Genomic DNA, 17,114 nt, shown 5'->3' with positions numbered 1-17,114 from the left:
TGATTTGGTGCCATTCACTGGAAATCTGGGATATGGACCTGGACAGTGTCCATCATCCTGGCTACTATTTAATAAAGCTTGCCTCAAATCTGACTTAAAAATTGTAGTAGTGGTCCTTACTTTCACCCAGTGGGTTAACCTGTGTCTCCTAGGTGGTTCCAAATCCGGTCAAATCGTGATGAAGATCAACCATCACCCTGGCTGTACCTCCGGAGCACAACTGCTTATTCGTTTAGTAGGGTGTTTGTTTTAATGTAATAGGATCAGAATGATGCTCAATGGCACTTACCTAGGAGGATGAGTTGAAAGCACAGTATGGGAGGGCTGGGGGTGTGGGAGAAACGGGGTGAGGAGAGCAAGAGGCAGGAGATTTCATGTGTTTGAAGGCAACCTGGCCTACGAAGGGAGAAGTTAACTCAAGCAAAGAAAGAAGGAAATAAAATGTTGTAGATTTGATGTTCTCTACCTTCTTCGCTAGCTCCTCAGAGTTAACTGCCTCTCTGAAGTAGTGCATCCTCTCTGCCTGTCTTTTATGCTTTCACTAAGTTCCTAACCTCCACATATATTATGTAATATTACTTTGTGTATTTATAACTGCACACAAATGATGTCATGTTGTAAATGCTGTATCCATGGTATATAGCACAATGTATTTGTCCATTCTGCCACAGCAGGACACTGACTGTATCCAGTTTTCCCTTGGGATGGATATTCTTGCACGTGTGCCCTTGTGTGGCTGCTTCACTCGAGGCCCTTAGTAGACAGATGATTATTTAACATAGGAAATACACATCTTCAGTTTAGAGACGGCCAGCCTGCAATGCTTGTTCTAAGTGCTGCTTCCCCAGCACTACTGCAGCATCCTCACACTTGTTAACTATTAATCACTTTGCTAACCTAGTGGGTGTGATGATTTTTATTCCTTGGTAACTGTTACTGTTCTAATTGGCAGCATGAACCTGAGAGTGTAGAACCTAAAAATGAGGCAGACTTAAAGTCTCATGTGATAGTCAACTTTATTCAGGGCATCAGACAATTTATACTCTGAGGGTTAAGCAAGGGCAAAGTCCACATGCATTTAGGCTATATACAGTCACAAGCATGACTCGTACTTGGAGATGTTTTTGAATAATAAAAGTAGAATGACAGGTTAATCTGAAGTAAACCTACTGCTATTTACTACATCTGGGAGGAGCACAAAAGCCAAAAGCCCACTCCAGGAACAATCCAGGTGTGGAGAAACAGAGGTTGCCAGACTTTTTGTCTTGTTTCCTTAAAGTTATCTCACACAGCTTCATTCATGGACCATGTTCCGACCGTAACAAGTGACACTTTTTTCAAAATGTGCAAGCTCTCATTGGTTAGCTAGAAATCTGTCTTCCATCAATTAATGAAGACTGCCTTTTAGCAGGGAGATATTCATAGTCAGGCTCAGGAAACTGAAGTCAGGGCCACCTGCTTCTGCCAAAGCCTGAGCCATCCATGATAACTTGGCATTATGGGCCATGGGAATGCACAGATGACTTTGGAAATTTGCTTCAGAACTGAATAGATACGTGAAGGCACACCCCCTTTATAGCCCCAAGAGGCATATGCCTCGCCTCTGTAGCTGTGTGGAGGCGTACCTCCTAAACACCTTTTTGATGGCACCCCAGTCACACATATAGAAGGCAAACACAAATCTAAAGGACCACCTTGAAATTACAATGGGAACTACAGCTTGGACCCAAAGTGTCATCCAGGCTCTTTACTCTTTGTAATGACAACTAAATGATGACATGAGGGTGGGAGTCTGTGCTTTGCCAAAGTGAAAAAGCTGAAACTTACAGTACACACTATCAGTCTATGAAGCAAGCGATGGGCTTGCTGGGGAAAGCATGCCCTGGATGGACCCAGCCCTATAGCTTATTGCATTTGAGACTCAGAGGATAGAAAATGGCAATTATCCCTGGAACAGGAAAGGGTGCATGTAAGAATTTAATACAATCAATTTTGCAACAAAATAACCAAGTGTGATTGCATTCCCGAAGTACTTGGCACAACAGTGGAGATTCAGGCCAAGTCACAGCTGTCAAGAAGTTTCTATTCCTACTTACCTGGCAGGGGAGATCCCAGGATCAAGAAGATGGTTTTCTCAGGGCGAGGCTTATCCACTGCACACCAGATGTGCTGACCCCTGTGATTTCTCCAGATGCAGGGAAACTACATAATTTGTGGTAGTGGGGAACTGAATTTATGTTCGCCCCAGGTGTGGGGGGGTGGGGAGGGGAAGAAGTTTAAGATCATCCTCAGGAGTCCTGACTGCAATCATTAGATCCTATCTGAATAATGAAATAAAAGAAAAATAAAGAAGTTCATGTTCTAAAGGAAGGTGACCAATAATCAACAGATAATCCAGCACATACTGAGTGGTGAACGCAGTTGGGAGAATTGACTCAAGGTAATAGAGATGAACAATGAAGGGCGTGGTGCTGGCAAGCAATGCTGCTCTCTGCCCTTGGAATGAGTTTCATTCACAGACTACCCTGGGAATTCCTTTCTCGGAGTTATTTGGGCTCTGACTTTCTTAAACTATGAAATGGGGGAATAATCATCACATTGTGGGTGGTTTCATTTAATTCACTTAATCAAGTTTAGACAGTCTTTCCAACTTTGATTTACTTGCAACTTTATCCTTGAAGCAAAGAGGGGCAGAGGATGAAAGATTAAAGACTGCTGGAGGCCTTACTGATTTAACATTTACAAAATATTTGAAAGTTGTCCAAAATTATAGGTTTTCATGAAGGGGGAAAAGATTTCATCAGAAACATGATGTATATCTGGACAAACAAATGTATATAATAAGAAAAGCAATTGGCAGAGATCCCAGGATGCAGGAAGTGTAATTAGGCACTGTTCTTGCTTGGCTGTGGCAATGGCTGTGCCTCAGTTTCCCTGTCTGTAAAGTAATACAAAAGGGAATCCAGTCCCGCCATTTTCTTTATCCTGATACTTCAGCTCCCACTTATGTTTCTCAGAATAGAAATACTCTTTCCTTCATTTCTGATTCAGTTTCTTTTAATCTGATGTTGAGCTGTAATGATTTCCTTTTTAAATAGAGAGGTCTCCATTGCAGTAAAGCTTAGCTCTGGTTTCTTCTTGCAGTCTCTCTGTTTGTGGAATGGGGGACAAATTAGAAAACTTTAACAACACAAAATCTCCCCATCCTTTGAAAAAGCCTGAGTGTCTTTTCTTCATGCCTCACACTTGGTGTGATAGATATCAGTAAGCCACTGTTTTCAATAGACTTGCTGAGTGATTGATAGTGCTATCTTACTGGAAAATCAAATCATTTTCTAAAAGTTTTGTTTATGTCCATTTTATGTTTATGAGTCTTTTGCTTTCTTGTAAGTCTATATACCACATGTGTGTAGTGCCTGCGGAGGTCAGAAGAGGGTGTCAGATCTCTTGAAATTGGAATTATATATTGTTATTAGCTTTGATGGGGGTGCTGGGAACTGAGCTGTGTCCTCTGTAAGAATAATAAGTGTCCTTAACTGCTGAGCCACCTCTCTGGCCTGTAAATCACTTTTAAAGCAAATAGATGTTAAAGTGATATGTTAAAATTTTTGACTCAAGCATACTCTTGTCTCTTTTTGATATTTTAAAGTTGCAAGTATTCCTAGGCTAAAGATGGAGGATGGAGCTGGGCGGTGGTGGCACACACCTTTAATCCCAGCACTTGGGAGGCAGAGGCAGGCGGGTTTCTGAGTTCAAGGGCAGCCTGGTCTACAGAGTGAGTTCCAGGACAGCCGGGGCTACACAGAGAAACCCTGTCTCGAAAAACCAAAAAAAAAAAAAAAAAAAAAAAAAAAAAAAGATGGAGGATGGAGAGTTTGAGGGTAGCCCCAGCCTATAGCCAGATTCTATGCATGTAAACAAAACAAAAGGCCAGCCTTGGTAGGAGACAAGTGAGGGACATTACAAATATAAACCTGGACTGGGCTACCATACAAGGCAATGAGAAATTAAAGTGAAAAATTTAAAAGAGGGCTCTGTGGTAGGTGCTTGGCTGGCTTGGGGGAGGCTTTAGTTTCAGGCTCTAGTACCATAATAATAAAATAAATAAACATTTCTAAGCATTTTCATTCTCATTTCAACTTGTTAACAAAAGAGCTGGATTTAAAACATAATTTTAAACATCATATCAACAGAAATTCAGCTCCCTCACAGTATTGATTTTCCAATACTTGGTTAGTGTTGGCTGTTGTGGCACATATATAATCCCAGGCTTTGGGAAGCTGAGGCAGGAGGATCAAGAGCTGACTTGAGCTACACAGCAAAGTCGTGCCTCCAATAATAATCATAGTCATAACGCATCATATTATGATAATAATGGTGCCATGCTTAGTAGTTCTTCAATGCCATACACCCCCCCCCAAAAAAAAACAACAAACTTTCTTGCTTTATTTTTTTTAAGTGTCTTGGAGCCTAGTAAGATGGTTCAGTGTGTAAGGGTACTTGTTGCCAAACCTGATTATCTAAGTTCAATCCCCAGGAGTGACATGGTAGGAAGAGAGAACCAGTGTCACCAAATTGTCCTCTGGCCTCCACACCTGCACCACAGCACACAAGCGCTCATGTGCACACACATACACATGTGCTAAATAAATACATGTTTTAGAAAAGGAAATCTAAACAAAACAAACTCCAAGAGGTTATTTTCTCCCCTACAATCTGGCCTCAGTTTGTCTGTCTGTTTCCCGATATCCTCACAGTTGAAGACACAGGACAATGACCCACTGCCATGCATTTATTTGATTCTGTGGTCTGAGGTCAGATCCTAAAACCAGAAAGCCTAACAAATTCTGCAGGTGAGTTTCTTTCCGGAGAGGTTGTGTGTGGTGATTGGTGAGATAGCACAATGCAGGCAAGATAGAAAAGCACTGCCTTAGATTGGTTCTTAGCATTCATTTCTCGTGGTGGCATCAGCTGTCACAGAGCCCCAGATTCTCCAGAGCACTCAGCAGCCAGCAAACTTAGAACTACAATCTTCCCACTTACATGTTTGTGTTTATGCAAACACAGAGGAGAGATTTCACTCCATCCAGCCCACCTATGAGCATGTGTGATCGCCCTGTTAGTGTTGAAAGACCTTCAGCCTGTCTGCACAAAAGCATCCTGCTTCCTGAGGTCAACTTTATAGAAGCTCTTCTTTTCTAACTTCTGCTACAGCCCCTTCCATCCATCAGCATCTCCACCCTGTTTGCTCTAATACATTTTGTAACCTGCTCTAGAACTCATCTTTCCTCAAGTCCAGCACATTCTGTGATTCTAGTGCTCAAATCCAAGAAGTCCTGGGTGGTTGTGGCGGTCCTCATATGTAATCCCAGCATTTGGGAGATTGAGGCTGTAGGGTTATTAGTTGGGGACTGGCTTGGGGCAAGAACCTGTCTTAAAAATAAACAACAAAACCACCCTAGCAAACCTTTAAGAGCTCTCAAATGTCCCTTAATGGTCATAATCAATGCACTTGGTCTGACATTCAGAAAGTGCTCTTCGGGTTAGTAACAGCTTCCCGGCCTAACCTCAGGTTCCAGCTCATGACTCTTGCCCTTGCCTGTCTCCTAGGAAAGGATGTTCTCTGCCCAACTCTTGCCTATTCTTCAAATTCCACCGGACACCCCATTTTGAAATCATACCACCTTTTCAGGCTATTGTGGTTTACAGTGACTTCTTCCCGCCTCTTGACATATAGACCATCTTTTTCTTGAGGACCTGCATCCTGGGTTCATCCTCAAAACTGATGTGTGAGGAGTTCATTTTTGATGCACAGAATAAGCAGTGCGTTTTAGAGACCAACATGGCGTCTCCTGAGAGATAGAAGAAGCCTGGCTAACAGACTGACCTCTGGATGAGTATCATTGACCTGTGGACATTTCCCCCATTGACTTGCTCTTATCATTAGAAGCATCTACTTTTTGAGGGGAGGGTCGGAGTATCCCTTTCCAACCAGGTGAGAATCCAATGTTTCTAGGGGTGGGGGTGGAGAATCCTGGAGCTCTCATCCAATGAGACTTCCCTCTTCCTGTGCACCTAACTCATAAGCCGGGCTCAACATCAGCTTCACCGTGAGAAATGCAAGTTCATGAGCCTCAACCCAGGCCAACTGAATTGGAGACAGGGTGGAGCCCAAGAGTCTGAATTTCAAGTTTCAAGAGTTCATTGTGTCTCCCAGAAAACATCTGGCCGCTCTCTGTAGATTTGCTTAATTAAAGGTGATTAGTGTCGATAGACCACTTTTCTTCGGCTAGATCATCTCTTTTGACCCCCTCTTTCGATGATTTTTTTCAGTCATGTGATCACCCACATGCCCCCCACATTTGTGAAAATGCAATGGCCCACGTTTAGGAGAGGGTTCCACATTCCTCCAGGCTCCAAGCAACCGCATGAAACCCGTGCTTTTAAAACAGCTACTTGTGGTTTCTGTCTCAAACGCTGAGCCGGAAAGGAGTTTGTGGTTGTGCGACCCCGGCCTGAACGACAGTTTTGCACATTGGGGGCGGGCTGGCAGAGGGGTGGGCGGATGACTGGCAGTTGTGTTCTGGGTGTTGTTTTGGAGGCTATTTATCTTGCCCCTCCAGCCTGAGCGCGCGAGCTCACCCTTAAGGTTTCTTGTCAAGAAAGGGGAATCCTGTGTCTCGTAGACCGAAAGTCATAAGCAACTTTCGTTTACAGCCTTAAACCCGAAAAGCAGGCGCACGCGGGGGGCGGGGGGGGGGGGGGGGGGGGGGGGGGGGAGGTGTGTGAGGGTTGTCCCCGTGCAATCTCTCTAGAGGAAAAGGAACTGTAATGTTTGTTCCTCAGTCACTGAGCAACACCCAGGCGAACAGGGTGCCTGTGGTCTGCTGTGGTTTTCTCTTGCTCTTTCCTGAGCTGGTTCACTTCCACCCTCCGAAGGCTCCAAAGCGCCCTCCATCTGCGCGCTGGCCTCCAGCTGCAGGGGTCCAGGGTGCCTCCATCCCCTTCCTCTCGCGGGAGGCGGGTCCTCGCAACCGGCGCTGCGCTGTGCGGCCGGTAGGGGTCGCTGCTCGGCGGCGCGCTCCCACGGTGGTGAATAACGGGGCCGGGCGGGAGGAGAAAGGAAACCTGCTGGAGGAGGCGGTGCGGCCGGCGGGCGGGCGAGCGAGCGAGCGAGCGAGGGAGGAGAGAGTTCACTTTTGCCCCGGTGTCAGCGAGACGCGGCCGCCGCAGGCGCGGGCGAAGGAACACCGAGGGAGCGGATCGGCCAGCTCCGAGAAGCCGGGCGAGGGCAGCCAGAGGTGGGATCGGAGCGCGCCCGCGGGGCGCGGAGCCCGTGAGCCTGGCCAGCGAGGGAAACCACGGGGGGCGCGCCCCGGGAGGGCCCCCGGAGCAGCGCAGGATGCCGCACGAAGAGCTGCCGTCGCTGCAACGGCCCCGCTACGGCTGTAAGTGTTCTGGCTCCCGCTGATCTCGGGGCGCCCCTCTCGCTGGGACGGCATTGGGGAGGCCGAGGGGCTTGAGGGCGCGCCGCCGGAGGGCAGCGGCTGGCAAAGTTGAGAAGTGGAATTGCAAAGGAGCAGGGCGCGGGTTTCCTCCCCTTTCTTTCAAATTCCTAATTGCAGCTTCCAGATGAGCCCCCTCCACCCCGCAAGCCTCAGCAGCTCTGGTGCAGACCAGGTTGTGGTTTAGGGGTATCAGGTGAGGAGCCCGCCTCGCTTTGGGCGCTGCCGGCTCGGGCCAGAGGGTGGCGTAGGGGATCCGATGCTTCCCACCCAAAAGGGGCGGAAAGTTTGTTTGCTGTGGCTACAGGTGGGCAGCGCAGCTCCGGTGCCCGCGCGCTCTGCGAGAGGTGAAGGCACTTTCCTGGAAGGGCTGGCTTCTCCTACTAGCTTCTTTTGGGCCTCACCTGAGCAGCTAGAGCCACTTAGGGCCCCACAGGTGTGAGGCCCTTCCAGCCAAAGCCTACAGGGACACGTACCGCCCCCAGCCACTTCCCCGGTGGTTCTCCCCGCCCCCGATCTCCTGCGCGGGAGGACGTCAGTGAGGACGGACTCCGAGTCGGTCTGATTGAACGTGACGGTGTCGGTTACCCAGCCGCGGGCTGCCGGCGGCGGAAAGAGGTGGCTTTGACTAACAAGGGGGAGCCAGATTATCGCCAACCACGTGGCCCCGCGTGCAGAGTTCAGAGTCCTAAATATGAGCTAGGAAGTATTTCCTTTAAAACAAACAGAACGCTGGCTTCTTCTCCTGGGGTTGGCCCTGTCGACAAACGCATGGCAGCGAACCATGGGTTAATCTTTTGCTTGGACTGGCCTTGGTAGATGAAGTACCAGGTTTAAGTTAAGGTGGTGACAACTGCAACAGAGATAGTGTGTTCCTGTGGTTTGTGGTGTTGGTAGGAGCACAGATGAAATCTTTGGAAGAGGGTCCCCAACTTCCCTTAGTCAATCTCTCTCTCTCTCTCTCTTTCTCTCTCTCTCTCTCTCTCTCTCTCTCTCTCTCTCTCTCTCTCTCTCTCTCGTTCTCGCTCTTACACACACACACACACACACACACACACACAAGTCTTGGAATGGACTGTCAGAGGTGAGGTTTGTTTTTTCATTGTGACTGCAAGGAGCCAGCTGCAGCTTCTGTAAAGTGAGAAAAGGCATTCAGAGACCCAGCAGTTTGCAGCCTGTGCCAGTTTGCAGTTGGTAAACCACACAGAGAGCTCCAGGGGGGGGGGGGCTGGAGGAGGAGCCCTGTGCTCATGTGGTGGTTGCAGTGTCAACCTCACGTCTTTGGGAGTCTTTTCATGTGACAATCTCTTGGGACAGAGGGTGGTTTCACTGAATCGAGCTGTAAGATGACTATAAGGCCTGTAACTAGGTAAGCACACATTACCAAACGGTTTGACATCACATGGTCTGCGTTATCCCTCACTAGCCACGCACAGTACAAAGTGGCCAAGGAATGCAGCATTTTCATTAGCCCCTGCATGGGCATCTGATATGATGCCTGATTTTTATTGAATCAGCCTGTCGCTGCAGCGTGCCTTAGAAGACTAATCAAGGAGGCATAGATCTGGCAAGCCTGAAGCCCGCTTTGCTGAATGAGCCACATTCCTGAGAAATCCTCCTCTAAGTTTCTGCATTGATCTGGAGTGGCAGGGTGGGGTGCTGTTGTTGGAGCCACTTAGCTTCCTTGGGCTTATCAAATGCTGTTCTCCAGATTCAACATGGTTAAAATGAGGAATATGTACTTATCCACACTGAAATATGTGGATATGTGAAATCATTTAATATAATAGCCAGCTAGCTATACTATTTAAATGAACATTTTTAAAAAAGATTTATGTATTTATTATATGTAAGTACACTGTAGCTGTCTTCAGAGACCCCAGAAGAGGGCATCAGATCTCATTAGGGATAGTTGTGAGCCACCATGTGGTTGCTGGGATTTGAACTCAGGACCTTCGGAAGAGCAGTCAGTGCTCATAACCGCTGAGCCATCTCTCCAGCCCCTTAAATGAACATTTAAATAATACCTTTGATACTGTTTTAATATCTAGAATATGTTTATAGTTGGTTAAAAACAAAGATATCTAGAGCTGGAAAGATGGCTCAGCCAGTGAAGTGCTTGCTCCCAAGCCTGATGACCTGAGTTCGATTCCAAGGACCTGCATGGTAGAAGGAGAAAACTGACTCCTTCAAGTTATCATTTGACCTCCACAGGTACACACACACACACATACAGGGCTTGTAGCAGAATATATCTTGATGTTAATAAACACTACCAAATTCTTGGACTATTTACCCAAAAAAAGGGCCTGGTTTGGTATATGAAAAGTGTGGGCTTTTCTGCTTTCTACCCCACCCTACTGTTTTTACAGTCGGTAATTCTTACACAGTGCCACTAGATTAACCTGCCTTGGGTCTCCCTCCTTCCCTTCAGGGTAAACACCTATAACACACGACCTCCTGAGTTGTGCTTGAGGGTTTGTCAGCTCCCTCTCCACGGTAGCCGTGAGCCTTCTCAGAGTCCTGACGGATTGCTGGGAGTATCCAAATTTGGACACAGGTGGACACTCAAGTAGAACTAAATAGACCAATTTTCATTGAATTCCTGTTCCTCCTGGTAGTCATGTGTTCCTGTAGCCTGCAAAGTCATGTGGTGTGAGATTAACAAAAATTGCTCAATTGTCATCTCAGCAATGCAAAGCTGAGGAACGACGGAAAGGAGGAAGAGGTGGGAGCTCACTGTATGCAAGCTTAAGCATAGATGTAGATACACATTTAAACAACACGTATGCATAGGCACAAATCACAGTTCACTTTTGTGAGGTTGTGATGACTTATGATGTATTTGCTGAGTTACTTCTTTTGTTGTTGTTGTTTGTTTGTTTGTTTGTTTTAGTTTTTCCAGACTGGGTTTCTCTGTATAGCCCTGGCAGTCCTGGAACTCACTCTGTAGACCAGGCTGGCCTCGAACTCAGAAATCTGCCTGCCTCTGCCTCCCAAGTGCTGTGACTAAAGGTGTGCACCACCACTGCCTGGCACTGAGTTACTTCTCAAAGCCCACTGCCACCATGAAATGTCAAAAGTTTGTCTCCAATTAATTCCTTGAGAGTTAAAAAGGCTGATGCCTACCATTAAGTTTCCTCCTCACTAGCAATCTATTCATCATGGAAGTATCACTCTGGCTCATTACTGGTTGTATATATGGCAAGAATGGTGGATTTCTACTCTGAAAAATACAGGTCCTTCTCATGAGCTACATTGTAAAAATAACAGTGGCAGATGTATCCTTGTTTACTCCTTTTAGAAAGGGAAGCATAAACCAGGTTTGGTGATACAGGCTTGTCGTTCCAATACTCAAGGCCAAGGCAGGATGAGTATGATTTTGAGGCCAGCTTGGGATATATGAGGAATTCAAGGCTAGTCTGAGCCACATAACAAGGTTTTTTGTTTGTTTGTTTGTTTAAATAGTTCAGTGGAAGGTTAGAGAGATAGCTAAGTCAGTAAAGCGCTTGTCTGGCAAGCATGAAGATCTGATTTCAGTCGCTAGAGCTGGTGTCAAAAAGGAGGAGGAGGAGGAGGAAGAGAAGAAGAGGAGGAAGAAGTGGTGGTGCACACTTAGGATCACCGTGCTGGGGAGGCAGAGGATGGTTGAAACTCACTGATGAGCCAGCCTTTCCTAATCAGAGAGCCTCAGGTCCCAGTGGGATGCCCTGTCTCAAAGGACCAACACCTGAGAATGACATGGGCATCATAAATTCTGTCTCTCTCTCCCTTTCTCTCCCTCTCCTCCCTTTCCCCTCTCCGTGTGTGTGTGTGTGTGTGTGTGTGTGTGTGTGTAAAGGCTTTAGCTGATAATGTTGAACTTTTGAGTGATGATGCCCTTGTCTGAAGTCTGAATGGCGTAGCTTCTAAGTCACGTGGGAAATGGACCACGGAGGGGCCAGTGCAGTGCTTTCTTTCCTTTTACCAATCTGATGCGGAGAAATTCAGTCCTGAAGTAGCCAACTCAGCTGTGTAAAAGGGCAGAAACTGTGGCTCTGTACCCTGAAGCTCAGCTCTAACATTCTGTGCTTTCCTCCAAGGTGGGAGAATGTGTGATGTCACGTGACGCCGTCTCCGCAGACGGAAAGTCAAGCTAGTCCTTTGTGTTCCATTGTTTTAGTCGAGCTCCTGGAGGTCAACAGCTACAGGGTTATTTTAGTGTGTTTTTAACTTTAATTACACAGGCTGAACTTGTTTGGGAGAGTTTAAGCTTGTAATATCAAGTTTGCTTCCAAAGATCATGTTATTTGGGATGTTAACTCTTTTCTCTAGGGAACTGTTGGTTGGCAATTACCCTTACTCACCTTCTCTACAAGCTTCGTTTGTGTGCCTGGTGCTGGGAACCAGACCCCAGGCCTTGTCTAAGCTAGCAAGCTCTCTTCCACTGATCTACACTCCCAGCTCACTGTAAGCTTCAAAACAGCTTCCTTTGGTTCAACTCTCCTAAGCAAACAGCACTAAAGCTTGCTCAGTCTTTAGTATAACCAAAGGAACAAAGGTCCAGCACAGGCAATTAGCATGGGCTGTGGAATTAAGGTTTGCAACCTAACTTCACCTGGGTTATTTTTAAATTGTTATTGCTTTTAGTGGGTTATTATTACTTTGCGGGAGTAATAATTGGGAGACAATAGCATTGCTAATTCCCACAGAATCTGGAATCCATGATGCTGTGTTACACACATAGCTAGTTGGTTACAGGGGCAACTTGAAGAATCATAGCCAGACCCCTTAGTCTTTCCTCATCCACCATTTACCAAGGAGCCACACCTGAGTTCTGTGTGTGTGTGTGTTGGGGGGTAGGGGTTAGGGATGACCTTTTCTTTCTGTCTCTTTCAGCTGTTGGTTATAATTTCCTCAAAGTTCAGAAACCTATAGCCATTTGGACAGGGAGCTTTTAAAAATAGATACACTGTATCCCTTTAAGGTGGATTTTAATGCTTTCTTTTCTCTACAAAAAAAAAATAGGCAATTCATGGACTTATATTCATAGCGTACATTCAGGCTTGTCAAAGCATTCTGTGTATAGATAAAGACATTCTGTCAGGCTCTGGGGCCCTGATGTGAAAGGAAGGCTGGATTTTCTATAATAATATAATGGCATGCACCAATGACTCTAAATAGGATACTTTGTAAAAATGCGTTTTATTACATATACCATCGTTCCCTTGAAGTCTGGGCTTGATGAGAAAAACTTGCAGTGGGGCGGCTGGCTGACCAGTGAGCTGCCACTCTCTGTTTCTCACTCTAGTTTATCTTTCCTTCTTCAGAGGAAGCCTAGTGTGAAGGAAATGGCAAGAGCTCTAAAGATAAACTGCTCTGGGTCTGAATTCTGACCTCCATCTCTCTCTGAGTGGCTTTGGGTCTCAGCCAGCACCTTGAGAGGTGTGTGTTAATCATAGAGCTACCGACCTGATTCATGCATGGTTCCTGGCTCACAGGGTAAACAAATTGTAGTTATTTCAAGTAACTGAGCATCTACCTCCTATGTACAAAACATTGTTGGGGAAGGAAACACAGCTAGTTACAACTCAGAAGGAGACCTGGGGACTGGGGATGTGGCTCAGTTGGTAGGATGGCTGCTGAGCATGTGTGATAATGCCTTGGGTTGGATCCCAGGCCCTGGACAGAACAGGCAAGGCGGTGCATTCCTGTAATCTCAGGACTTGGAAGGTAAAGGCAGGAATATCAGAGGTTCAAGGCCATTCTCAGCTACATTGTGAGTTTGAAGTTAGCCCGGGATACATGAGACCCTGTCAAAAGAAAGAGGTGGGGAGAGGCAGGCAGGCTGAGAGATAAGGAACAACTTTTACTAGTGCATTTTCAAGTTCTCTGGAAATGAAAACGTGAGAGAAGTGGGTCTGGGGCAATGAAAGGGCTTTGTTGAGGATTCTGAATTTGGACAAGACCTTTAGGTAGGTCAGAGGCAAAGCTGAAAGGTATTCTGGCGTACTTGTTGTGGGGATCCATGCTTGCCAGGATTGCTAATTATTGTGGATAGATGCTGAGGGGTAAAGAAGTCACTGGAAGGGGACACATCGTGGAGTCCTTTATTTGTAGGTAGTATTTGTAGTATCTTCAGAGTTTTCGAGATGCTAAAACAATTTTTTTTTAAACAATATGTTCTTGAGTGAGTAGCACTTTGAAAAGCAGAGTAGGGCAAGGTTAGGTATGGGGTTGATTGGGAATATGTGCACAAGGTACTCTCTCTTCAGACTAGTCCAGGGTCCTCTGGGTTGGGAGTACCTTTAGGATGGGTAGCATTGCTAGGTGGCCGTGCTGAAGGTAAGCAGATTCTCTGAGAACGTGTAAGGGCCACACACTGAGTGGGGCGAGGATCTTGATGGCTAACTTATCAGGGATAAGGTTTCTTCCTCTTCTTGTTTCCGCATTCTCTCCCTTACCTGTGATGGTTTTTCACCTCTCACATTCCATGGCAATCATGCCCTCAATGGTCAACATCTCAGCCTGGTTGAAGAATGACTAAGTCCACATTTGTAGACGGCTCCCAGTTGGGGGTGGGGCTTTTCAATATTATACTGTCTTTGGCCAGAGATCCATAGGTTTTACTAATGTTACCTGCACTCTCCTTTAACTTTATAATTGTGTATTGCTTCTTGGTCTTTGACTAGGATAAAGAGCCATTTTACAATCATGTATTGCACATGGCCTGTCTTGGTCAAGGGAGTGTCTCTAACGGCGGCGAGGCATTCAAAGGACACTTGCTGGAACAGCAATAGTAGAACATCATTTGGGAACTTATGGAAAAGGCAGATGCCTGGCCTTAGCCACCCTGTAGACGTTCTGGGCTCACTCCTCCCACCCTCCAGGTTTTAAGAACTGTACTGGCTGGTTTTGTGTGTCAACTTGTCACAGGCTGAAGTTATCACAGAGAAGGGAGCTTCAGTTGGGGAAGTGCCTCCATGAGATCCAGCTGTGGGGCATTTTCTCAATTAGGGATCAAGGGGGTAGGGCCCCTTGTGGATGGTGCCATCCCTGGGCTGGAAGTCTTGGGTTCTATAAGAGAGCAGGCTGAGCAAGCCTGGAGAAGCAAGCCAGTAAGGAACATCCCCTCCATGGCCTCTGCATCAGCTCCTGCTTCCTGACCTGCCTGAGTTCCAGTCCTGACTTCCTCTGGTGATCATCAGCAATGTGGAAGTGTAAGCTCAATAAATCCTTTCCTCCCCAACTTGCTTCTTGGTCATGATGTTTGTGCAGGAATAGAGACCCTGACTAAGACAAGAACCCTTCCAGGTGATGCTGATGCCCTGAAACACTGGAAGAGAGAAAGGCTATTTCCAATATTCTATTACCTTCTTCACTGTGCTTGCAGGGGTTTGCCAAGGAAGTACAAACATGGGTACCTTACACAATACTTTATTTGTATCATCTATTTGTGTTTTACTTGAGCACACAGCTCTACCATGTCCCAACCTAGGCATTGATTTCTATGCAGGTTCATGTTTATTGTAAGAAATTTGTTTTTAGCATGGCTTTGAAGTTGCTTTGCTCTCCCTGGGAAACAAATGCGACACAGACAGGAAAACAATTTAGTCTTTATGGACTGTGCAGAAGGGAGGCAGCTCACAGTCTTCATTCACTCACTCAGTTTAAAGAATCTTTCAATGTGTTAGTAGAGATAATATAGACAGCTGTAAGACTATAAGTGTCCCCAGGCTTTCCCCACCTTTCAGCGGAATGACAGATGTGTTCATTTTGCAATTGATGAAATCTAGAGGCATTTTTATGATTCTAGCTTGAAATTCCCTTTTTTTTTTTTTTTTTTTAAAGACAAGGTCTTACTATGCAGGATGGGCTGGAGAGAAAACTACTTTGTTTTGTTTATTTTATTTTGGAGAGAGGCAGAGTCTTGCTGTGTGGCTCACGTTGACCTAGAATGTAATATTCTACTTTATCAGGCCCATGAGTGCTGGATTACAGATATGAATTACTTAGTTTGGTCGAGATAGCATTTTTCTGTTTCTGCTAAGGAAGACTTTTTTTTTTTTTAACTTTTAAAAGATGGAGTTGGACACCGTGGTTTATCCTTGTGATCTCCGTACTTGGGAGATTGAAGTACAATGATTGTCATGATTTTGAGGACAGTCTGGTCTGGTCATCTGGCTGAGTGTGGCTAACACACACACACATACACACACAATTAGATGGTTGTGGTGCATGGTTAGGAAAGGGTAACTTGAACAGGAGGGGTTCAGAAAGAACCAGCCTGGCCTACGCAGGGAGACTTTGCCCCAAACTGAACAAGGCTGGGGCTCAGGGGTAGGGAGTGGGCTCAGCTTATGTAGAAGAGTAGCTTAGTTCCTGATGGTTTTGGTCAGTTCTCATATTTCTTTGGCAATATGAGTTCACTTTTAAGTAATGTTAATAACATATTTCCTGTTGGCTCTTGATAAGTTGATTTGGTTTGCATGTGATAATATATTTTAAATACTTAGGAATCTAGCTAGTACCCTGAACTTTGGTACCTGGAACATACTCAATGAATGTTGTTGTTATATGTTTAGCTCAATATGTATTTATTCTACTTTATGTTTAAAGGAAACACTCATTTCCATTATTTTGAAAGCAGACAATTCATCTGGACCTTAGGCTTGCTTTCTCCTGTGGAACCCAAGCAAGTTATTTCAGTTTTTATGTGTTCTTATTTGCAAAGTGTGGTTGGGAAAGTGTATTCTGAAAGGGTTAAATGATTTTAGGCGGCCTGTGTGCAGAATGGATGTCCGTAGCTCATCCCTCTAACGGTGGGTAGCATGGTAGAACCCCTTCATCCACCCCTCTATCTCTCAGCCCCCTTTCCCTTTCAATTCACAGTATATGTACATTCCTAGCTCCTTCTCCTGTGAAAATAGGAAACTTCTTTGGTCATTTCTAAGGACATCGAGTTCTATTAATTCGGGTGGGGGTCGAATTAATCTTTGTAGGTGATCACTTAGGCTCCTGTATTCTATTAGTGTTTCCAATTAAGGCTGCAGTGTGTTGGCGCATCTTATTATTTTATTGGGTTCCTGTACTGTACTTCCCTTCCAAACATTATTCCACCCTAATCCCTTCCTAACCCTAACCCTAGGTAGGAGAGAAGGAAGGTTTGAGCGGAAAGGGGACATAGACCTCTATAGGCTTCTTCCTGCTGATTAGGTTCATCAGGGTCCAAGGCCTATCTTCATCATCAAAATACTCAGTAGTTCGGAAACCCAGCAATCCAGCGATAGCAAACAGCCGCCACCCTCCCTCTTCTCTGGAGTGTCCCTGGCTGCTCTTCGGGCTCTGGCATTTATACCCTCCCCAGAATCCCCAGAATTAAACTATCTGCAGCTGGCAATAATCACAGCTCCCTAGAACAAGAGACAATCACAGTTAATGGCTGTGGACGAATGGAAGCAGCCCTATATCCTATACCTGGGATTAAAACAAGAACAGATTCACATACCCTAACTGGGTTTTTAAAGACACCAAAACTCTCACTACGATAGAGGGTCTGGGTTTCTCTGTCACATGTTTTGGTCTCCTTACAGTGATCTTGCAGTTATCACCAGCCTATCTGAAGCATTC

The 17,114-nt window shown here is 45.7% G+C and overlaps 1 protein-coding gene and 1 non-coding gene across 2 annotated transcripts in view; both read left to right on the top strand.

Moving 5' to 3' along the window:
* The first annotated feature begins 2,088 nt into the window (after window positions 1-2,088).
* Window positions 2,089-2,248, top strand: LOC116084040. The gene has a single exon (XR_004116007.1). It is a non-coding gene; the product is annotated as a U1 spliceosomal RNA (small nuclear RNA).
* A 4,771-nt stretch (window positions 2,249-7,019) lies between these two features.
* Iqgap2 (IQ motif containing GTPase activating protein 2) overlaps window positions 7,020-17,114 on the top strand; it is a 275,140-nt gene continuing 265,045 nt past the window's right edge. Inside the window, exon 1 of the mRNA XM_031360159.1 lies at window positions 7,020-7,448. Coding sequence (XP_031216019.1) covers window positions 7,403-7,448 — 46 coding nt within the window. The 5' untranslated portion in view covers window positions 7,020-7,402. The remainder of the gene's footprint in view (window positions 7,449-17,114) is intronic.

The sequence above is a fragment of the Mastomys coucha genome, unplaced genomic scaffold (genome assembly GCF_008632895.1).
Source record: "Mastomys coucha isolate ucsf_1 unplaced genomic scaffold, UCSF_Mcou_1 pScaffold8, whole genome shotgun sequence".
Lineage (NCBI taxonomy): Eukaryota > Metazoa > Chordata > Mammalia > Rodentia > Muridae > Mastomys > Mastomys coucha.
This window is presented reverse-complemented; position numbering and strand designations above follow the sequence as displayed.